The following is a 24088-nucleotide window of genomic DNA, read 5'->3' as shown; positions in this document are numbered from 1 at the left end:
ATTTACCACACCCACCTAGTCTCTCTAGACAGTTAGTTACATAGCAAAGGGAAATCATAATTCAAGAAGTGATCCCTCCTGTTTGAACAATTTCTTATTGGCCTGAGTCTCAAATAATTTACTGAGCTGCTAGTTCCCTTCCCCCCCTCTGGCCGGCCAAGACCCTAGGGAATGGGACTTCCAGATCTTAGGCTCTCCAAAGGCCGAAGAGGGCACAGCTCTGGTATTTGTGGAAGAAGTGAGGAGGGATCCAAATAAGGAGAGGGCAGGGCCTATTTTACTGTCGATAATGTCAGTGTCCTTGTGTGTAGGTTCTGCAAGAGCGGAGAGCTCGCTGTGAGATCCAGAACGTCGATCCGCTTGTCTGGACAAATCAACGGGTACTCAAGTGGGTGCGGGACATTGACCTGAAGGTAGGACCTGCTTGTGAGGAAGTGGCTTGTGGGGTGTAATAGTCAGGGAGGGGAAGAGTCTGCCTGGGCAGGATTCACGCTTCATCACTCAGATCTCAAGTGGGGAAGCATCAGGTATAGAAATAGCTAAGCACCATGGACAGGGTAGCCGGGGCATGGTGGTCATACAGGATAGAGGAACTCATCTGTTCCCCCTAGCAGCTGCCGCTGGGAATAGCACCCGCTGACATCTTAGCATCTACCACCAAGGGAGGCAGGCAAAGGTGTCCTTTCTTGTCAGGTTAATCCTGGCTCTGGTTGTTGCTTTTAGGAGTATGCGGATAACCTGATGAACAGTGGCGTGCATGGGGCTGTGCTAATCCTGGAGCCCACGTTCAATGCAGAAGCCATGGCCACAGCTCTGGGCATCCCAAGCAGCAAGCACATCCTGAGGCGGCACCTGGCAGAGGAGATGAACGCCATCGTTAACCCAGACAAGTGAGGCCCTTTGCAGCTTTCATTCGCTGGTTCTCGGGGGGGAGGGATTTCCTGCCCCTTCTCCTCCCATGGACTTGCTGGGGATGGTGCAGTTCGCCTGGGGATGTGGAGGACAGGATGGTGGGAACACAGCCAGGGAGTCTACAGCCCCCCCGTTTGCCATGGTTCTGTTCTCTGCAGATGCGGGGAGCTTTGGGGGAAGGGGGCGATGGGGGTAAGGCTAGCGGATCTGGCAAGCCACAGATCCACCATTCACTCCCTTCTCCCTGCATACAGAGGGGACAGCAACTGTGAGGGCTGCTCCAGCTTTCTGATGCAGAACCAGCTGCAGAGCAGCCTGGGAGCGGACTCCTTGTTAACCCACCAGCATGTAATTCTGCTTGGGCCGGCTCCAAAGCCCATCAAATTAAAGTCAATGGGATGGACTTCCCTGGACTTCAAAGGGCTTTGGGTAAAGCCCATTGCATGCTAGACATCTGCGGCCTGATCATTCTAGCAGCTCTGGAACAAGTCCCACCATCCTAAAATGGAGTCAGTGGCTCCTGGGGAGATCCCCGAAGGAAAGCTGTGGGAGGGGAGTGTTGCATTGTATTTCTTGTGTTGCACTGAATTTAAGAAGGAGGAATGCAGTTCAAAACATGGAAAGGCAGCTGCTGACCTGAACTCCTGTCAAAAGGAGAGACCTGTTCAAAGAGCAGGTAATTCTCCAGGCAGCAAAAGCCCAACAGCCACTAAAATAGAAATCCTCTAAAGAACTAGAACAGCCATAAAGGCAACACACCTCCTTCACTCCCCACTCAAGCACAAACCAGCCTGTGGTCCTTTCCCAGTAGGACAGATTCTCAAGACACCGTATATATGCATATGCAGCCTCCACGGAGCGTCATTCTTGACTATTGTACTAGGGGGGGCGGGAGACATCTGAGGAGGGCATAAGATGAAATTCCCTCCGTGTAAAAGGCCAGCTCCAACAAACAACAAAACTCCAACGCTCAAGTCCCGTTTGCCATCATACATAGACCACCCAAGTCACAGCTAAAGTCGAGGGGTTTAAGTGGGATTTAGGTGGTGTACAGGTTCTGTGTGGTTGCACCGCACAGAGATGATTTTCACCCTATGGGGAGTTAGGAGATAATTTTGCCAACTACATTCACCCCAATCTAAATCAACGGATCCTTTATTAGAGCTAAAAATAGCCCAAACGCAGCAGGGAAGGAGATAACGAAGAATATTGATTTTTTGCATGGACCAAAAGAGGGAGTCACCCACCCTTCGCCTGGTTCCTCTTCACGGCCAAACTCTGCTGAGTGCAGCCTGCCCAATGGGCAGTCTGGGAAAGAAGAGATGGCTCCTGTGCCAAGGCCTGCCCAAGGATGTCTGAGGAAACCCTGGAATCTCTCCTCCTGGAAGGTCTCAAGTGCCTCAGGCGGGCTGATGGTTGAACTGGGAAAAGAGGCAACAGATATTCCATATTTCGTGGGCAACTGCACCACATGGCCTTGAAAAGGAGGCCTGGATTCTGGCCCCACCCAGGTGAATTCTGAAAGCACAGTGAATGGATGGGGATTCCCAAGGATGAAGCAGGGACAGACAACCTAGCATTGCACAGAGGCATCAGTAGGATATGGGCACCTGTGCGGACTGTGCCTCACTTCCTGCTGGTACTCAACACAACATTTCTGTCAGCCCTTCCCATGATGCCCTTGGCAAGCCAGGGGCCACCAGGATTACCTGCTACCCCTCATGTTTGGGAGCATGGAAGTTATTTATTGTCTACAGTGTTCAGTGCCATCCCAGCTGAAATATCACCCTGGAGATCATTCTAACCACCTGCTTTTCTACCTTTGCACCCCAGAAGCAGGAGGAATTGTCCACAGTGGAGTGTTGGAGCCAGGGACAGTGTGGACTTGCTAGGAGGAAATTACAGGGTGGGGCTCGGTAAATCAAAGAGGAAGAGGTTATCCTTTCACTGCTAAGGATTCATCAGCATTCACAGCCCATTTTCATGTTTTCAGGAGCTGTGTGCTTGTCTTTGAATTAAGTTTATTGAACATTTTTCATAATATTGAAATTGTAATGAAGCTGTCTCTGCTATTTCCAAGCAATCTTGTTAATGTATCTTGGTGATATGTCTGTTTGTCATGTTTCGGTAATGTATTAAAATAGATAGGGAAGGAGTGTGTTCTGGTGGTGACAGCAGGAGAAACTGGAGTCAGGACTCCTGGGTTCTACTCCTGCTCTGCCACTAACTCACTCTGTGACCTTGGGTGAGTCTTTTAACTTGGCTGTAAAGTGGCCATAATGATACTTAACTACCTCACAAGAGTGTGGTGAGAATTACTGTTTGTAACTTGCTTTGAGATATGCCGATGACAGTGCAAAATAGCTTTACAGTATGTACATATTTATATTAAACAGCTAAATAAAGCAGCAGGACAGTTCATGGCTTTTAAGACACTTGGTTTGAGGAGGTCTCAGAGCAGAAGAATCCATCCATTGACTGTAGTGCTCTCAATTCATCCCTCTGCTGTGGGTGATCCTCAGCTGTCACTCAGCTGCGCACGGGCTGGGAACTCTTTACAGGTTGCCACATGAGAATGTGGAAGGATAAAAAGGCACATTACAGGAGCTCCTTTCACTTTCTGTGGGGAGAGTCCTCTTCCCCAGTGGACATTCCAGTAGCTTCCATTAGAATCCTCCAGTTGGTCTCTTCCGGTTCTTACTGGTCTCTGTTGATTTCTAATAGCCGCTTATGTTTTCTCTTTTTGATTCCAAGGCTAGAAGGAGTCACTGTGATCATCTAATTTAATCTCCTGTGCAACACAGGCTAGAGAACTTCCCCAAAATAATTCCTTGAGCAGATTTTAGAAAAACGTCCAGTTAGAGGCCAGTAGAACCACCAACCAGTACATTGCTCTGTTCCCACACCTAGTTGCCAACTGGAAGCAGAAGAAATCTTTTCACCCCACATTTCCTTTAAAAAAAACAACATTTTAGTGCTGAGGATCTCTTACCCAAGCAGTGAAACCCTAGCATTGTGCCAGAGGGAGATAGCAGGAAATATTTCAAGAAGAAATTCAGGCCTCTGATCAGTGAAGCATATGAACTTAAAACCACTGGCTATAAGTGTCATAAAGCGCAATATTAATGCAGCACTCCACAGCTATGAAGTCTTCAGTTAAAACCCTGATTGGTGCTTGAACATGAAAAATGCATGTCACGGTCTTAACTTAGTCAGTCCTTTTGTGCTATCACCAAGCGGCCATGCAGTGTATCATGACTGGAAACATCAGCTTGTGGCTCCACTTTCAGCTAAGTGAATTACAGATTTTTCAACTTGTTGACAATTTCGAAAAGTCGGAAAAAATTTGTTTTGGGTTGGAGCAAAAATGAAAATATTCAAAATTTTTAGTGCAACAAAAAGTTTAAAAATCATTTTAGGTTGAATGAAATGTTTTGTTTTGACAAAACTGAAACATTCATTTTGAATTCCACCATTTAAAATGTTGTTTGATATTTTTAGTATAAATTTAAAGGAAATTTGGGAACAAAAAGTAATTTTAAACCAAAATATCAGCATGTTTCATTCTGAAAATGTCAAAATCAAACATTTTGATTTGGGGGAATTTGTCTTCTTTTTTTTTTTTTTTTTCTTTTTTTTCTGAAATGAACAATTTGGCCAACTCGACATGAATTCACAAAACTTTCAATATTGCCCAAGCTGCATTTTTGACCTGGAAAAAAAGTTTTTGTCTGAACAATTTCACCTGGCTCGAGTTCCACTCAACATCTTCCTTGTGTGCAATTTCAGGCTCTTTATACTTTTTTTGTTTAAAATAAGGCTGTTGATGAAGAAAGTGATTCTTCACCAGCTACCCAGAGAATTCTTCTGTTTGTATTGGATGTTTGTCCTTAGTTGGTAGCCTATTAATCTCTTACATGGACCAGCCACTGGCGCTGGAGCTAAGAGTGACATGGTGGTGACATGGGTTGGCTCTTCAGTGGTATAATCATAAATCGCCATATTACCAATATATATATAAAACACAGAGCTCTTTTCTGTCTGGGATCCTGCCAACCAACCCTCCCCTAAGGAGAGGAGATCCTCACATCATTGGATCTCTCTGACAGGGACTAGATGGGCCTCATCTAGGTAAAATGCTACCTTCCATAGTAACCCAACCCTGTGCAGCAGGCCAGGACAAGGTCAACGCACAGCTTGTACTGAGGTGCATAGGTCTTATGCAGGCTGTCTGCACAGGAGCAAATTTCACCCAGAGTGAGGATGAATCTCTATCCCGGCTCCTAATCTATGGAACTGTTTGCTTTGCTCTGATATTTGAGCTGCAGTAGGCCTACAGTGTCTAAGATCAGTGTCCAAATAAGGCTTCCTCGGTGTTTTATCATAACTGTCAACATACTTTCCACTGCTTTCTCTCTCTCCAGCATAAGCCCTCGCTAGCCGTCTGTTCCTAATTCTGCAAAGCTACATTCAACTTCTGTTTAACTCTTTCAATTTTCCTGTCGCTATGATACCACCCCAGCGCTTATCTTACAGCCCCATTATGTTAAAGTCCTGGATTTCATTTTCCAAAGCCATCTTCCAATGCTTTCTTGATTGTCCGGCTTTGGCTTCGAGATCTCGCCACCGAGCACAAAAGAACCCTTAGGAAAAGCTAAAAAAATCCCTCGCCCAAATCCAGAGTGTGGTGATGGCAGCTAGAGTGTTTTCTTTCTTCTTCAGCCAAGTTACATTTCTGAAAGTCAGAAGAGTATTCAGAGCAAGAAAAAGCCTAAGACAGATCAGACCCTACTGTGGAAACACCCATGGAAGGCTCAAGAAGCTCCCTGGGGGTGACAGATCGGGGGCCCACTGCTGGGGTGAAAGGGGCAGCTCCTGGACTCTGAAATGGAACCACCCATCTCTGCCACTCTGGTTCCGCTCTTCTAGCTAGCAGAGTGGCCTCAGGACGACACAGTAGCAACCAGGACAAATCCCAGCAGGAGCTCATGCTACTTCACGGAAATCCAGTGGGGTCCGCAGGGCCTATCCCATGCTCCCGAATCCTATGCAGGGCTGGTGAAGGAGACTCCTGTGGGAAAGAGAGCCAGGGCTGCTGGATCTTTAGTTAGCATTTCTAGAACTGTTTGGACAGCTAAATCCGAGTGTGACAGATTATGATCTCGACCCCCACCGCTGCTTGTGGTGCTCACTTTACGTGCACAATGCGGCTGAGCTACAGTTGCCATGGTAGCCAGAACGTTCGGTTTCCTGACTTTTCTGTGTTTGAAACCTCTGCCAAATGTTGCATGACTACAGTTAGTTATTTTTCCTGCTTTTATGTGAAACCAAAGTCCCTTAATAAGTGTTGTAAGTGACCACTCTTCCTCAAAGGACAAAAGAACACAATGCAAGTTGCCACCTAGCAGCTTGCGGGTGAACTCTTTGCAAGCTGTAGATATCCCATCAGTTCCGAGGGATCTTTCCTCAGTCTTTGCTATCGCCTGGCAAACCTCAGGTGAGCTTTCGCTCCATGCACTCAGTCCGAAAGCAGAGGCATATCATTAAAAAATGGCCGGTGGCCCCACACCACTCCCAGAAGTGGCCGGCTGCTGGCACGTCTCTGCACGCCCCTGGTGGGGCATGGGAGAGGCGGCTCCACGTACTGCCCCCGCCCCGAGTGCCAACTCCGCAGCTCCCATTGGCCGGGAACTGTGGTCAATGGGAGCTGCAAGGGCGGCACCTGCGGGCACCTGGCCCGCCCTGCCTAGGAGCTGCTGTCAGAGGGGTTTGTGTGCTGGTTGCTTTGGGAGCCACACTGCCCGAGGTAAGCACTGCCCCCCTGACGCCCTCCTGCACCCCAACCCCCTTCCCCAGCCCAGAGCCCACACCCAAACTTTCTCCCAGAGCCTGCACCCTTCACCCCCTCCTACAGCCCAACCCCCTGTCCCAGCCCAGAGCCCACACCCAAACTTCCTCCCAGAGCCTGCACCCCCTCCCACACGCCAAGCCCCGTCCCAATCAAGGTAGCTCACTTTATTTTCATTTACTTCCCATTACACGTAATATAGGAAGAGAATGAAGAAAAAAAAGAATGAAAAACGGGGGGGGGGGGAATGAGAGAGAATGTTCTTTTTCTGGTCCCCCCTAGGGACCCTAAAAATGAAGCTGCGCACAGGGTCCCACTAACTCTAAATCTGCCACTGGCTGGGACCCAGCTGTACTTCAAATGGGCTCAAAGCAGGACAGGACCTATTAACTGGGGAGAGCTTTACTTTCAGACTGGCTTCCAAGGAGTATGTGCAACAGTTCAAACACAGATTAGGCAGCTCTCCATTTTCATTTTAAAATCATGCAGACATGGGAGGAGCGTGCAGAAAAGGGAACTTCCTAGCACATAAACTGGTCACATATAAATGAAGAGATGGGCAGAGAAAAGTTTGAAGTATCAAGTATCTGGATGCCTGGCTGGTGGTCTTGCTGACGCGCTCAGGTTCTAACCGCTTATCAGATTTGGGGTCATGAAGGAATTTTTCCCTGGCAAGCCTGACAGGGACCATGGGGTGTATTTTCTTTCCTCCACACTCTGGGACATGGTTCGCCTGCTGAGATCATCTGGGCATAGCTCACCTAACCAATCCCCTGCCATTGCAAGGCCTCGGACACTAGCAACATCTCGGTCTCCCCTGTTTTCTGTCTGGCTCCTGAGGACTGAAACGCTTTAATCTAACTAATGTATTTGGCCTTAGTATAGGGGTATCTGGGTGAAATTTAATGGTCTGCGATATCCAGGGGATCAGGCTGGATGACCTAATGGTACCTTCTGGCCTTAAACTCTCTGAAGCTCTGAAATAACGTTCTATGTACCACTGGGTTGGAATCACAATCCCAGTGTGAAATTCTCCATTGTCAGAGAGCCAGTATAAATCTCTTGTGTAACACACTAGTCAGTGTCTATTATGTGCCCTCTCTGTGCCTAATTCACACAGATTCTGGCTTTTTAGCTCAAACTGTAGAGACGTATGCTTTCAGCTGTAGGCTTCTGCACTTCAGTGCCTGTTGCTGGCCAAGACGGGGTCCATCACGTAAGTATCGGATAAAGCTCTATTTTGAGGGATTAAGTGCGATTTAAGTGGTGCATAAGCCTTGTGCTGGCCCTCCGCACAGAGAACGTGTTTCACGCCTGCTGATTTGTCGATGGGAAAAGCTGAGTGACTGCTGTTACCAATGGATGAAATGCTGATAAGTGGCCAGCTGGCGGGGCCCCGCTGAAAGTTCTGATCATTGTGGAGGCTTCATAAAGGGCGGGTCTCTCCCATCAGTCTTTGCACAGCATTCACACTGACACGCAGTGATCGTAGATTGAGGCTAAAATACAGCCAGCTGTTGTGATTATAGCTGGACTGTGTAGATCCAATCTAATCTATTGAAGCATCTGTACCGTGCTCACGGCTGTTGTGCTTTGCGGAGCTCTGAGTTAGCTGTCGTCTTTCATCGTTTCCAGCAGGGACAAAATCTGCCTCTCTGGGAGATCTGCTGTATTGAAGGGGGGGTGTCTCAGTCCCAACAAGGGATAAGATGGTAATAAAACCCATGTTCACTGTTACAATATTCAATAGCAAAGTGTGGTCTGGGGGGTTGTGTAGGGTATTCAGATGTCCCATTTTTAAAGGGACAGTCCAATATTTAAGCCCTCCTGCAGGTGTCCCGACTTTTTCTTAAAAACGGGCAAACTGTCCTGTATTTTCTGTCTCCCCGCCCCCCATCAGTCCTGGCAGATCCCGCTGCTGGCTGGATACCTGCTCGCCAACTGCCCGCCCACCAGCGGTGAGTTGCAGGGTCCAGTGACCGATGGTGGGGGTGCAAGGCTGGTGGCGGGGCAAAGCTGCAGCGCGGGGGGCCAGCCGCTCCCCTTGCTGGTCTGTCAGCACAGACCAGCAGGGGCCTGCCAGCTCTCGGCCAGCAGGGCCCCACCCCCCTGTCCCATTTCCGGCTGGCGCTGGCTGCGAGCTGCGGTGGCTGGTGAGTGCGGGTGGGTGCCAGGCGGCGGCCGGTTACGTGTCTCCTCTGCTGCCCACCCATTGGCCCTTTACATGTTCCCCCTCTCGCTGCCCTCTCCCTGCTTTGCCCCTTCACTCCCCCCAGCCCCGCTGCTCCTCCGTATCCTTCCCCACCCACCTCCCTCCTGCTCCCATCGCTGTGCAGAGAACCAGCCCCCGGTCGGAGCGCTCAGCTCACCAACAGCCTGGCCGGCAGGCTCCTTCCTTCCCCCACTGCCTCCGGCTGGGCAGGCGCCCTGGGAAAGCCCAAGACCCTCCAGCCTGGGGCGCTGGCCAGGAGGAGCCGAGCCCTGCCTATGCTAAAGCCCCGCACAGCGCTGGCAAGGGGAAGCCTCTCTGCCTCCCAGCTAAGCTCTGGAGTGGCAGGACAGGGAGAAGCAATTTCCAGCCTATGCGTGCCCTGATCCTGCAGGCTCCACTGCAGTCCCCCGGGCAGGGCCTTAGGACCCTCTTCACCCGCTCCGTCCCCTAGGCACCCTCCTCTGCTCGGCCACCTCTCTGGCCGGGTTCGCTGAAGCCCCTGCAGTCAGGTTCCCTGGGCCCTGGTGCCCAATGCATCCTGAGGGCTTAACCCCTTCCTGCCTGCGCTGTAGTCGGGGGACAGGTGGTGGCTGGGTTATGTTAGTGGCCAGCAGAAGCCTGGATTTCGACACTGTGCGGGCAGGAAGGGACTAGCTGCTTCTAGCCACAAGGGAGCGGTAGGGGTGGGAAGAGATGAGTTCTGCAAAGACATGGGCCAGGTCATCCCTTTCCCCCACCCCCGCCCCCCACGGCTGGAAGCAGCTCCCATCCCTTCCTTCCCGCACCATGCCAAAAGGCTGCTGCTGGCCACATTCTGGTATGAATCCTGGCTGAAATCTGGGGAGGGGGGCATGTGACCCTGAGTCCCCCCCCCCACACCTCTCCATTTGTTGCCTTGGAAGGACATGGTGCCAGGTACCAGGAGAGGCAGGCCCTCCCCGAGGCCTCAGCCAGGCAGGAAGGGCAGAGAGCACCAGGCAGGGAGGGTCCGGTCGGTCAGTCACAGACACACACCCCCAGCGAGAGAAAGAGAGAGAGGGAGGGGTGTGTGTGTGTGTGAGACCTCTCCCCGTGTGAACACTAAAGCCTTAAAGATAAGAAGGTAAATAAAAAGAATCCAACTATCAGTATAGTTGGATTCTTTTTATTTACCTTCTTATCTTTAAGCAGCTTTTTAACAGGGGCTCAGTCAGCTTGATGTTAATTTGAATGTTTGTACTGCATAGTTCTGACTGATTGCCGTTGAACTCGCTTGAATATGAGTAATTTTACCAGGTGTCCCTTTTCAGCATTGGGAAATATGGTCACCCTAGGTTTGTGTCAAATGATCACGGCTTACTTTGATTGTAGCAACCACCCATTAAAAAACCATTTGAGCTGTATTTAGTCTTTGTTGATTGGAAGAAACCCCCGTGGGCCAGTCTTTCAGAGGGTATTAACTGTCCTTTTGGATGCGAACAAGAGATGAAGTTGGCTGAGGTGGTCTGGAGCGGCTATTGGTGCTGCTGGTGATGTCCAGGCCTATTTTCTTTTAGACCGAACGCGCGCGCGCACTGGGAGAAAAAAGAACAGCTAAGCTAGAAAATACAGCTTCCGTTTCTGGAGCCGACTTTCACTTGCAACTTTGCTGCTGGAGGAACGCAAGCACGGCCCAATGTCTTATCAGCTACGCCGAGCTCGTTCCAGCCCAGGGCTTTTTAGGGCATTGCTTTTAGCTTGCGAAGCTCACTCCTTCCAGTCCATGTCTTCCTCTTTCCCCGCATCCATGGCGTGACCCCACCCCCAGGTCAACAATGTCCAAGGAAATGGGAAAACATGCCACTAATTTCCAACATAAACATTTTCACCCATCTCTAGAATCTTTCCGCTCATTCTTATGCCGCCCTGTGACTTTACCAGGAGCCTTGCAGATCCCTTAGCACAGTTCTTGTAACCTAAACAATCCAGTTAGTATCAGGCTCTTTATCTCCTCTTTTTGCTGACTTTTACAAACAACTTTGTATAACAGGCTGAGTTGGACTTCCGTTACCTTGGGCAACGTAGAATACAGGCCGCTGCACTGCGGCTCTGCTGGGCGTATTCGGCACTCATTCACTGCATGGCACTTCTGTCCACACAAGCAGGATTTCTGCAAAGTATCCAGTTGAGAGCTGAGAGGGGAATTCTCCTGCAAATTTCCAGTGGAGGCAGTGAGATTTCAAGCTTTTTCAGGCCCGACTATACAGATGGCTCTGGTTAGTTGGCTCACCCGAAACAGATGGTTCACATTGCAAATATTGTGCTTTTGTTTGCACACACATACACACACCCGCAAAGAGCCCAGGCAAATTGGGAGCCCTAGAGTTTCTGAGCTGTCAGTACTGTACAAGCAATCTGCTGTGTTGACAGCAGAAGGCTTTGCGCTGGGGATGGCAGCATTGTACGTTGCAGAACCCATCCACTAGAAAGCGATATTTCTGCCTGCCCTGATTACTGACTGCTCTGTTACTGTCACGATGAGAAGCAGCAGCCAGAATGGCAAAGGCACAGCCCACTCTCCTGGCATCAAAACCAGCTGTCCAAAGGATGGCTCATGGCATTGCTAATGAGTTACGGGAGGGATTTCACTGCTAGGTCAGCTGTTGAAATCCAACATGTCAGGAGTAATTTTAAAGATGCTACCATATTACTGGGTCCTTGGAGACCTACACAGAATAAGTTGGGGGGGTTCAGTCCATTGTCCCAACTGGTAGAAGAGGCAGAGAGGTCAGGGCTGGAATGTGTCTGGAAAATGTCCCCATCCTCATTTCTAGGGATGGTCCCTTCAGGTTAGGATAGAGGGGCAGTGAGAGGAAGTTGGCTTTCTCCAGGCTATACCTGTTCAGGGGTGAAGCAGGATATGAGATGATCAGGGTAGTGCCTGAGAGGGACCTTACAGAGGGGGAGCCAGGAGGCATTATCCTGAATCCATTTCTCCCAATAGAGGAATCCAGAGTTGTCAGCAATGGTTTTTCCCTCCTGCAGAGAGGGAATAAGACCAGTATAGCAGCCAGTGAGCTAGAGCTAATAAGGGGCCAGCAGCAGGAGGAGGAGACGGACAGGCTGGTGAGATAAGAGTTGCTTCCCAAGTAGTTGTGTAAAATCAAAGCACATGCATTGACAGTGGAGAGGCTGAACGACCCTGGCCCCACGATGTCTCAGAATGGAGCCTAGCCCACTGCTGGCCACAGGAGATTGGCTCGTGGATCAAATGACACTTGTGAAGAAAAGGGGAATGTCCATGAAAGGCACAAAAGCGAGGCAGGTGCAGGGACTGACTTGGACCCTATGTCCCTGGAGCGAGCAGAGGGGCAGCAAAAAGATTTCCTTGTGCCGCCGCCGTGTCCCCACCACCTAACACTGCAGAGCGAGAAGAAAACCTGGCTGCCGGGGACTGTGGCGCTGGGTGGAATGGCTGCTGGGAGGAAGAAAGCCAGGGTGTCGATTGATGGGAAGGCAAATGGAAAGTGACTGGATGACAGCAAGGAGCAGGTGACATGCACTGTGAGCAATGGAGAGGACTGGACTTTGTCACGGCACAAAAGGATTGGAGCCAGCCCTTCTAATCGTGGATGGATGAATTCCCCCCCCGCTCCAGGAAAAGCAATCCTAGAATCAAGCCAAAGCAATTTCTTCTTTGGAATAGAGCTTCTAGTGCCAAAGCAGGGTCAGCTGTCCGGGTCAGCTGTCCAGATCAACACATACACCTGCTTTGTGTTGTAATCAGCTCTCCCCTGGAGGCCATCCTAGTGTGCACTATCCAATGCCTTTGATTTTTCTGGCCAAGCCAGTTTAGGGCTCTAGTCCACTTTGGGTATGTCAAAGAAGTCCCACCACTTCTGGTAGATGCATGTGGGAGCATCTGGCGCCACCTAACCTTGCAGATGGGAAAGGGGCCTGGTATGTCTTCCTCCCTGCACCCTGTAAAAATCTCTCTTTGGCAAATGCACCCTCATCTCTATCCAGCTGGAAAGCCCGGAGTGCTGGTCAGTGCCTGAAGTTCATTATTTTGGGAAGCAGGAATTTGCTGCTCCGAGTCAGAGCACAGATGGAGCTGACCTCTTCTGAAGCTTCTGGGGACGTGGAGCCAGGTTTTTGTTCACCTCATTATAGACACAGGGGCCAGGAGGAAAGTTTGGGTCTGAATCTGGCCTTTCACAAATACTGGGTTTGTTGAAGTTTTGTTTTGGGCCTGACTCTGGCGGACAGTATTGGCTCATGAAACTATTGGCCAGTCACCAGTACCTGACGCTTGAGAGGAAGGCAAAAAGGCCAGGTATGCACCTCTACACATAGAGAAGGGGGGGTGGGGGGATTCTTTCTTGATCCCTGCAGCCATTACAATACACTGTGCAGAATGAGATCACATTAGTCCTGCCCAGGGGTGAAAGTAAGTTAGAGGACTTACCGCTACGCCGGAGTCCTGAGCAGGGAGCGTGGCCTCAACCGGAAGAGGCAGGGCCTTAAATCCCCAGGCCCTTTCAATCTTGATTTAAAATCTTGATTTAAAGGGCTCGGGGCTCCAGCTGCGGTCGTGGCGGCTGGGAGCCTGGGGCCCTTTAAATCACCCCCGAGCTACCAGCTGCAGAGGCGGCTGGGGGCTCGGGGGCGATTTAAAGGGCCCAGGGCTCCAGCTGCCGCTACCGCAGTGGAGCCCCGGGCCCTTTAAATCACTAAGGAGCCCTGGGGGCTCCCGGCTGCCACCGCTACCCCAGGGCTCTGGACTCTGGGCTCTGGCAGAGCTTTAAAGGGCCTGGGGCTCTGCTGTGGTAGCAGCTGCCGGAGCCCCGAGCCCTTTAAATCCCCGCCTGAGCCATGCTGCCCGAGCCCTGGGGTAGCAGCGGCCGAGCTCTGGCAGGGATTTAAAGGGCCCCGGGGCGGTCGCAGCGGCTGGAGCTCCGGGGCCATTTCAATCCCTGCCGGAGCCCCACTACCACCGCTACCCTAGGGCTTTAAATTGCCACCTGCGAAAGCTGATCCCGGTACAGCGCACTGGCTCTTACCAGTATGCCGTACGGGAGCGTACCGGCTTACTTCACCTCTGGACCTGCCCTAGCATAGATGTTACAATTCGAGCCTCAGTTATTGGCTGTCATGGATGCCTGTTATAACTGGGCATCAGATGAACCAGTCCTTTTAAAAAACCCAGCCACCACTTGTTTGATTTTGAATGTGGCTCTTTCGTTTACTGGCTCCACATTAAAAACTTCTGTGAGATGAGTGTCTGTTCATTGTTCAGCCCTACAGGTGTTCTAGAGAGCGAGCGGTATGGAGCGTCGACTCTCGTCCAACAGGGTTCACTCAGGCACGCCTCCAGCGCTACCAGGCAGAGCAAGGAGGAGGGGAGCAGCTTAAAATGCAAAGCAAGCAGGGTGAGTCTGTTTACATTTTTACAGCGGAGGCTGGCGGGGTGGCGAATATGACACTATAACCCGAACTGGTTACTAAACACTACTGAAAAATCTGGGCCTGAGCTGTGTTGAAAATATGACTTGATGACTGCTTACTCGGGCTCAGATCCCCTTTCCCTGCTGCTCTCCCTTTGAGGTTCGATCTCTTCACTTTTATGGTCTTATCACTACAGCCTATGGCGGTTCACACAGAGACCAATGGGAAACTGGGCAGGCAGTACAGCTCTAGATTGCCCCAGTAAACCCATCTGCATTGTTTCCCCACTGATGCTAATAACAGTTATCAACCAGGTGCATGAGTAAGGGCATTAAGCAGCATAATGCAAGATGGGTGACTATAAATTATATTCTTTACAGGAATTAAATTATACTGAAAAGCCTTTTTGTGTCCAGGGAAAGTTGGCATTTTTAAGCCTGGAATTTATGTGATGAGTAGCTCAATAACAAACCAATTATAACTTGCATAGGATGGGCCATTTAATCACCACGTCCAAATTACTCCCCTCTCCCAGCTGGAAATGACTGATTTTCTGCTTGGAGCTGTCATTTCATCTCCATGATAATTGGGGATGTAAATACTCAGAAGAGGCATGTGTGAGCTAATGAAATAATTAATTGCATTCATTTTAAAATTAGCTGTCTCTCTCTCTCTCTCTCTCTGTGTGTATTAAAGTATTTCTTACATTATATATAATGTAAGAAATACTTTAAAATAGTCTTAGAAATATTTAGAAATAGCCTTATACCCGTGGGTGTTGGGCCAGCAGTCTAAAGCAGTCCAGTGCAATGCCTCCACAGAGTCAAAGCTTTCTCTAGAGATGTCAAGGGAGCCCTGGTTGAGCCCTTTTGTAGGGTTAGTATCTTATGTTGCTTTCTAGCGCCCCTTGCTGGCCAGCATGATGAACTCCATTGACTGGCAATGTGCCTGCCACTCCAGATGGCTGGAAGGGGGTTCAGCCTGCAACAAGGGCTGGAATCTCAGCTGGTCCAAACTGAAATCTCTCCATTGACTCTAATGGTGCTGTACTGATTAACACCAGTGGAGGAACTGGCCCTGGGTCTTTACAGTTAAAGGGGAAACAATGGGGGACTTCAGGACAGACTCTGAAACCATCCCCCCCCCAACAACCTCTTCCTTAGGAACAACAGACAGAGAACACAGAGTCCCTGATGGAAGCTGGAGGGTGGTTGTTTGGAAGTATGGAGCAGAATGCAAACTATGCAAACATATTTCAAGCCTTAATGTGAGGCTATAATCAGAGAAGCCATTTTTTTAAAGTGTGGGTGGATTCTCCTCTGAAAAGTAACTGTAAAAATGCCACCCTGGAACTTCCCTGGTTGTTGTAGCTCAATGACTCGGGGTTAGATTCACCCAGATTACAAGCACAAAATAATAAATTCCTAACTGCCAGCCCTGCCAACTGAGGGTCTAATTCTGCTACCTTTACTCACGCCGAGTGGTCCCTCGTTATGTGGGTAGTTTGACTGGAAGTTCCCTGAGTACAAGAGGCAGAATCGGGCCCCTCAGCAAGGGAGCTGACAATCAAGCTGTGCGCTGATATGACTGGCAGTGACGAATCTGCAGACAGAACTTAGTGAAAAATTCTATTGCGGACACCTGAGCTGGAATAGATCCTGGCTGGCTAAGGGGCTGTTTAATTTCAGTGTAGACATTTGGGCTCAGGCTGGAGCCCAAGCTCTGGGATCCTCCCCGCTTGCAGTGTCCCATAGCCCGGGATCCAGTCTGCACTGCTATTAAATAGCCCCTTAGACTGAGCCCGAGTCTGTTGGCAGGGCCCAGCTGTGGGTTTTTAATACTCTCAGATTCCAGATTGAGTTTCCAGTGCTGGCAATTAGAGAAACAAACCTTTGATTTGTATACTGAGCAAATCTGGATCTGGAAGCTCTTGCGATATGGAACTCTGCGGAAATGACACCTTTACAATCCTACTTCTGACTGTATGTGGATTTTAAAGGAGCTTCGGGTCAGTTCTTGGTTAAGCAGATCTGGTGCCCCCTTCCCTCCATGACACTATTGTGTGTCCTGTCTCTTTCTCCCCATGACATTAGAACCATAGGACTGGAAGGGACCTCGAGAAGCCATCTACTCCAATCCCCTGCACTCGTGGCAGGACTAAGTATTAGCTAGACCATCTCTGACAGGTGTTTTTTCTCTAACCTGCTCTTAAAAATCGCCATACAATGATGGAGATTATCCTTACGTTCCTCTGATTTCATTTGCAGCTTCCCCTGGGGAAAATTGGAAGGGGATTCAGTGGAAAAGACACTGATTGCCATGACGACTATGGATCTCTCAAAAACGAAGAGTGCTGTGAGGAGATGAAGCTAAGTAGGCCAGAGCAGTGCCGCTTGGAACGCTTTGGTAGTCTGGAAGTCACCAATGTGTAAGGAATTGGATTGTTCAGGCAAGACAGGACTCGCTGAAATCAACGGTGACATTGTGGCCAGTAAATGGGAAGGAAATCTCAAGAGGATGAATGAAACGCACACTTCTTGGGTTGTACATATTGTAGCCGTTGCTAGAGGCAACTCCGTTCAAACCTAACACGGTGGCATGTCTTTGTTTAAAGTGTCTGTATTGTGTTAATGCTGGGGGACCCAGATAAACCCAATGCTGATTCCCTATAGTAAAAGATTTCCAGCAAGCATTCCAGAAAATTTTCAGAGCCCAACCTGGGCCCCCTGTGAAATGATAGTGATGCCCAGCCAATGACCTGACTGATCCATTCCTCTCTCTGGGTGGACCCCCCAAAAATACAAAACGCACTCATGGGATGACTGTGGGCCCTCAGGACTGCCAGTTTGAATGGGGCAGGAAAGACCAGCCCCAGTGAGATTGCTCCCAGTAGTCATCACCCAGCATCAGCCCATCACGTTTGTCTACTGCTTTGACGTCGCACTGGGGAGGAAGGATAAAAAGAGAGAGGAAACATGAGGAGGAGGCGAAATTAGGTGAATGAAAATCAACCCGTACTTTGGAACAGGGTGGGGAGCCGGGAAGGATATGGCCCTTTGGGGCACCCTCCGTGCTGCCACTGACCCTCATTATGCAAAGTGGTGAACACCTGCTGGGAGCGCTGCAGGAGATCAGTGGGAAGTGAGGCAGTGAAATGCCTCCCACTCAGAACCTTGAAGGATCGGCCCTTTCATTGTTCTCCAGTGCATAGATCCCATGGTGAGCCGTGCTTTAGAAATACCATGGATAGACAGTAATGTCAGGCAGGGGCTGTACTTCCTCATCTGAAGTCACTTCATCATTGTGCAGCAAGAGTTCAAAAACCTGACTCACCTCTCAGCCTCTGGGGCACTCACAGCTTCCAAAATTGACAGATACCATCTGTAGGAGCAGCCCTATTCTTTCAGCCTGCAGTCCCATGTGATTTCACCAACACGGGCAAACTTTCAGTGCCTGGGTGGGATACCTGCTAGGAAGTGTCTGTTGCGACGAGAAGCAATGCCGGCGATTCCATAGGTGACATTCTTCCCTGTGAGTCAGTCCTGAGCCAGTGCCCCGGCACGGCGTTAATAACCATATGCTGTTGGAGGTGTCCTCGCTCCAGTTAAAAATGTGGAAAGATGAGCTTCTGCCCACAGAGTGTTGGTCCTGATATCTTGGCCAAATTCAAACCTTGGTACACACATTGTGCTGAGCTTCTTATAATAATTCCCTTCCCTCCCTATGAATGATTGTTTAGCGTGTCTGGCATAGAATGGGTGCTGTCTTCCTCTCCAGAGCTGGATGCATTTCAGCCATGACGGAGCAAGCTCTTTGCTGCAGTCTGTAAAGCACTTTGGGGACTTTCTGGCTCAGTGGTTCTGTATTATTATCAGTATGGTCTTACTGTGGAACGATTATTGCTAAAAATTTCTGGGCCCAAAGGACGCTTTCGTTTATTTATTAGAAGTTATGGGAGCTCATCGGGGCTCTGGGTTCTAAGTAAATGTTTTCTTTTGGTGAAACATATTGTCGGGCAGGCAGCTGTTGGGTTTGTTTTAGGCAAAATGGCCTCGCTCCAGCTCTGCCAGTTTCCACCATCTGAGGATCTGGCCCAGTACAGTCAAGTGGCTCACTAAGGGGAAGTGGCTCAGAGTGGCTCACAGTGAGGAAAGATCAATTTTACACATTTAAGGCCACAGAGTAGCTGTCAGACAAGCCTTTTGGAAAATTGAAATGAAGAGATTCCCTGGGACTACAAGGTTCATTAGCATGAATGGCGAAAAATGAAAGGCGGGGGGAAGATCAAGCAAGCAGAATATGAAACTCAAATCTGTGTCCGGAGGAGAACACTTACAACACGTATTTTCTGCTTCACTCTTTTTGTCTCTCTCTTTTTTCTTTTCCTCTCTGGTACTGAGTGAGACAAACAAGTATTTAGAAAAAGGGATTTTAAATATACGGCGCTAAACTCTGATCTCACTGACAGACAGGTAGTGCCTCACAGACTGTCTGGGGTGCCCGGCATCTCTGAAAATTAGGCAACTGAGCTGTCTGAATATGGATTTAGGAGCAATCAGCTAGCGTGCTAGAGGCTGCATCTGCTAGGGGCATATGTGCCTAACTCCCATTGAATCAATGAGAGTTAGTTAGGCGCTGTCAAGGTTCCTCCCCCACTCTGAACTCTAGGGTACAGATGTGGGGACCTGCATGAAAACCTCCTAAGCTTACTTTCACCAGCTTAGGTTAAAACTTCCCCAAGGTACAAATTAATTTTATCCCTTGTCCCTGGATCTCCACTGCCACCACCAAACTCTAACTGGGTTTACTAGGAAACGTAGTTTGGACACATCTTTCCCCCCAAAATCCTCTCAACCCTTGCACCTCACTTCCTGGGGAAGGTTTGGTAAAAATCCTCACCAATTTGCATAGGTGACCACAGACCCAAACCCTTGGATCTGAGAACAATGAAAAAGCATTCAGTTTTCTTACAAGATGACTTTTAATAGAAGTAAAGAAATCACCTCTGTAAAATCAGGATGGTAGATACCTTACAAGGTAATTAGATTCAAAACATAGAGAATCCCTCTAGGCAAAACCTTAAGTTACAAAAAGGACACACGGACAGGAATAGTCATTCTATTCAGCACAGTTCTTTTCTCAGCCATTTAAAGAAATCATAATCTAACACATACCTAGCTAGATTACTACTAAAGTTCTAAAACTCCATTCCTGGTCTATCCCTGGCAAAAGCAGCATACAGACAGACCCAGACCCTTTGTTTCTCTCCCTCCTCCCAGCTTTTGAAAGTATCTTGTCTCCTCATTGGTCATTTTGGTCAGGTGCCAGCGAGGTTACCTTTAGCTTCTTAACCCTTTACAGGTGAGAGGATTTTTCCTCTGGCCAGGAGGGATTTTAAAGGGATTTACCCTTCCCTTTATATTTATGACAGGTGCCTACCTGCATCCTTACGCACCAAAACAGCTTTAAAAATCTGGACAATAGGCCCTAATTCAGCCTGGTATTTGAGCATGTGACTAACCTCAAGCATGTGAGCAATCCCATTGATTTCAGTGGGACCACTTGTGTGCTTAAAGTTAGGTACCTGCTTAAGTGCTTAGATCTTAAGTGACAGATAAATCTTGTGTGTGTTCTCTGCACAGGGGTGAATTTCACATTCAGGGCCCAATCCTGCAGCTGCTCCATGGGCATAATGGCTGCAGAAAGCATATCTGAGTTGATCCAAAGCTCCTGGAAGTCAATGGAAAGATCCACGTTCTCAGCTGGCTTTGCATCAGGCCCCCACACAATTTCTTAACTAAGGGCCTGATCTAAAGCTTCTTAAAACCAATGTGAGTTTTTCCATTGACATTAATGGGTTTCGGATCAGGCCCTTACATTTTAGTCAGATACTAAGACTTTCTGAATTCTCTAGGGAAATCTGTTGTCCAAATGCCAACTTTGCATCAATGAGCTCCGCTGACAACCGAAAGTGACCATTCAGTGAACACTAAGATACCGTTTACTGTTTCTCTAGGAAAGGAACCGTGACTTGTGTATCATGTGAAAGCTATTTCAGTATCATTGGTTTATTCAGGCATTAAATACCTTGTTTTAATAACCACTGGAACTGTGTTGAAACAGAGATGGGGCAAATGTTTGTAACCAATTTCCTCCACAAAAGTGTAACCTAAAAAACCACTTCACCTACTGGGTAACATACTATCCTCTATTCTGGTGCAGTGGCATCAAATGTCACTTTGAATGGCCGTTTTGTTTACCTGTTGAAAGCTCACCTAGGAGCCATTTCCTTTGTTAGCAGCAAGGTGTTTATCATCACATATTTGACTCCAGGAGCCCCAAAGAGAGACAAACCTGCCACAGGGCAAGGTCAGCAGTGCGACTGAGTCAAAGACTTAAAAATACATCACCCATGGGGACTATAGTATAAATATAGGAGGAAAGGGGCTGTTTAGATGTCATGCAAATGAATCAGGATCTATCAGGAAGTTGTTCTGTACCAGAGGGGAGGCAAGGGAAGGGGACATAGGAAAGGCTCCATAAGGACAACAGGTCAGATTCTGCCCTCTGATATGTGTATGCGAGTCCCATTGGTGTAAGGAAAGAGTTGAAGGGAGGAGAAAGCCTCTGCCAATGGGCAGCCTAGAGACAAGGAAGGAGAAGTAAATCTGTTTGGAAAGGCAGAGTTGAGAGAGGCGAGATAAAACAAACTGTCTGGGTATGGATAAATCAATCACATGTACATACAGGAATCATGCCACCTACCTCTGAAATGCAGACACCTCTGTGGTGAAAGGCAATGGATGTTTAACAGGCGAATATGACACCGCTGAGTAGAAGAGGAAATGCACAAGTATTGATATAACTATATGCAGGGAGAGAGCATGTAATCACCACATGGGAATTTGGCAAGGAAATTCCACTTAACGTTCTGGTAGACATTTCTGTTATTTCATGTCTGCTACAAGCTGCGACTCAGGGTTCTGTTTTTCATCAGTATGGCCTACTTTTCTTTCACTGTTACAGAAGTGATACTAAGGTCAGTTCTTAACATTCCCTTCCACTCATTACAGAGCTGACTTGGCCTCAGCCCATGGCCTCTAAAACATCCAGCCTTGGAAGGTCTTTCGCTTTACAGAATGGGACCATAGCGGGAAACTGAGGGCACAAGGAGCTTATTTATGTAGCTGAAACTCCACTCTTTGTTGCCCACCTTCAGAGTGCCTCGTGGAAATTACTAGGCATTAATCACATACTTAGAAAGATACCCAGTTAAAAATTGAACTGGGCAGAATCTGAAGTATTAATTAAGCAGCATTTCCTGAATGTTTTCAGTCCTACATTTAATAGTCACATTTTTGATGGATTAAGTAACAATTTAAATACATAAGATCACAAAACCAGTAACCTTAATGTCAACATATGAAGTGTATGTTGTGTCTTCCTCTAGTGGCTAATCCACACAGAACATATAATAGCCCACTATTGCTGCCAGCTACTGTAGTTACTCCTGTAGATCAAGTAGGTTTGATATGACAGCCTTCACAAATATTGCATAAGTGATTAGGGGAGGAACTGTGCAAGAACTGACGTCGCTATATGCAGGCAGGTAAATCAAGGTCTGGGTCTGAATACTGGGCGTTCTGAGTAGAGCTGTGGGAGGATGGAAGTTCCACATTGTGAAGAATTTTGAGATCTCTAAATTTAGCTTAATTCCAAACAGGAACAAAAACTGAAAATTCTGAATTTTTCTGCTATGGAAAATTCCAGGGGAAAATAGGTTTGGGTCAATCAGAAGATTTTATTTTGACCAATGGAAATGTTTCACTTCCATTTTGACTTTTATAGATTTTTTGACTATTATATAATAAAATGCAAAATTAAAAAAATAAAATCTAAACAAAGTCATTTCAAAACAAAAGTTTAAACCTTTCATTCCAAAAAATGTCAAACCCAGTAATTACAACATTGTCAGAACTATTTTTGACCCAATTTCCCAAAATGTTTCAATTTCGATGGAACTTGAAGAATATGGTTCCATCGAAGTTTCTCTGACCAGCTCTAGTTCTGAGTTCAGACCCTGAGGTTGACCAGTGGTGGCATTTGTTACTAAAGCTCATTGAAAAATAGTTGTAGAACAGGTGGAGAAAGGCTTGCTTAACCAGCCTGGACTTCCACAGTGCTGTGCATGGAGACTTTCCTACCCCCTCTCCAAGAAGACATCCGCACGACCAATGCTCAGGATAAAGGAATTTTGCTCACACCAAACATCCTTCAGTAATTTCCCGAGCCTGAGGGCTGCCATCTTGAAATCATAACATAACATAACATAACAAAAGCACCCAGAGTGGAGAAACAAGGAGCGGGGTATAGTCCTACAATTCCTGCAGTCCTTAACTCATGACAGTGCTCCCATTGAAGCTGGACTTACAGAGGGTTATTTGAATGTACCCATGCAAGCAAATCCCTTAATTTGGATGGGCATGGTGGACCTTCACTAAATCAAAAGAGGGAGCATTGCCTGCTCTGCCTTTCTGCCAAAAATCTGGCCTGCCAATTCATGTATGCTAAGAGTAATTTAAGGCATTATCCCTGGGAACCAGCCCCTGAAATTGGAAGTGACCCAGATCCACCGGTGAGTCAGAGGCCACCTGGTGCAGGGCTGATGGCTCATGGTTACATGCTGGGTTGGGCTGGGCTTGTCTCATTTGGGAAGAAGATTAAGAACTGGGAGTGGGGTGAAGGCAAGAGCCCATAGCTCCATGTAGACTGATTTGTCTAGGTAACCCTGTGGAACACATAGTGATCTATTTTCACCTCTACTGGGGAGAGGAGAGGGGATGTAATTTGGGTTTCATATTCCCAGGAAACTTCTGTCTGACTTTTAAGGCCTTAGGTAACAAGTAAAACTGAGCTCCTAAGGACAAGCAGCAGGCACGTCTTGTCTGATGAGACTACAGATCTTCTTCACTCCCCAGCAAGAAAAGATGCAATGAAAACTCAGCCCCAGCAGATTCTGAATCCTTAGATATAATTTGTGAGACCATCGAAATCAGTGGAATTTCAATGGAGTTAGGATTGGGGCCCTTAATATCTAACAGCTGTTTGATGCCACTTAATTAAATCCTTAATAACTGCAGAAGGATAGATAGCCTAAACTCTTTGGAAGAAAGTACTACCTATAGACATAGGGAAACGTGACAACAAGAGTTGCCATGCATTTTAGAAGATACAAACCTACCAAACTCTTAGCTGTACCAGGAGAATACCACTCTGCCTGCATACGTAGAGACATCCTGATTGTATAGTGCCATGTGAGTTAAAATCCAGACCTCCATGCAGGAACGGCAGTCAGCTGTGAAAGCACCTGTAAATGTGAAAGCCCCAATTAATGGACACATGCCAGCCAAGGGGACACAGTCATAATCACGGCAGAGCGTGCCAAGTCGGTCAGCGTGAAGTAGACGCTTGGTGCTCGGCTCTTGGACAGATCCAACTGGTACGTCTGTTCCGTTGGGTTGCTTGCCAGTCACAAACTGGAACAGTTTAGGGGCAATGCTTCTCATTTTGGCTTTGTATTATACTGCAGATGAGTCATAGATGATCGGCACCAGAGCTGTGCATTGAAATTTCCCACCCCGCCCCCCCCTTCCAATTAACTTTGGACAAGCCACAACACTGTGCTGTGCTACTATAGAAAAATTGCAGCT

General features: G+C 48.1%; 1 protein-coding gene across 1 annotated transcript in view; it reads left to right on the top strand.

Annotated features, from left to right (window-relative positions):
- Positions 1 to 16810, top strand: part of KAZN (kazrin, periplakin interacting protein) — a 393973-nt gene extending 377163 nt beyond the window's left edge. Inside the window, exons 12-15 of the mRNA XM_077837231.1 lie at positions 312 to 413; positions 724 to 890; positions 14230 to 14362; positions 16646 to 16810. Coding sequence (XP_077693357.1) covers positions 312 to 413; positions 724 to 890; positions 14230 to 14362; positions 16646 to 16810 — 567 coding nt within the window. The remainder of the gene's footprint in view (positions 1 to 311; positions 414 to 723; positions 891 to 14229; positions 14363 to 16645) is intronic.
- Positions 16811 to 24088: the final 7278 nt, after the last annotated feature.

The sequence above is a fragment of the Eretmochelys imbricata genome, chromosome 18 (assembly GCF_965152235.1).
Source record: "Eretmochelys imbricata isolate rEreImb1 chromosome 18, rEreImb1.hap1, whole genome shotgun sequence".
Lineage (NCBI taxonomy): Eukaryota > Metazoa > Chordata > Testudines > Cheloniidae > Eretmochelys > Eretmochelys imbricata.
Note: the sequence above shows the minus strand (reverse complement) of the source record. Positions and strands in the feature narration are given on the sequence as shown.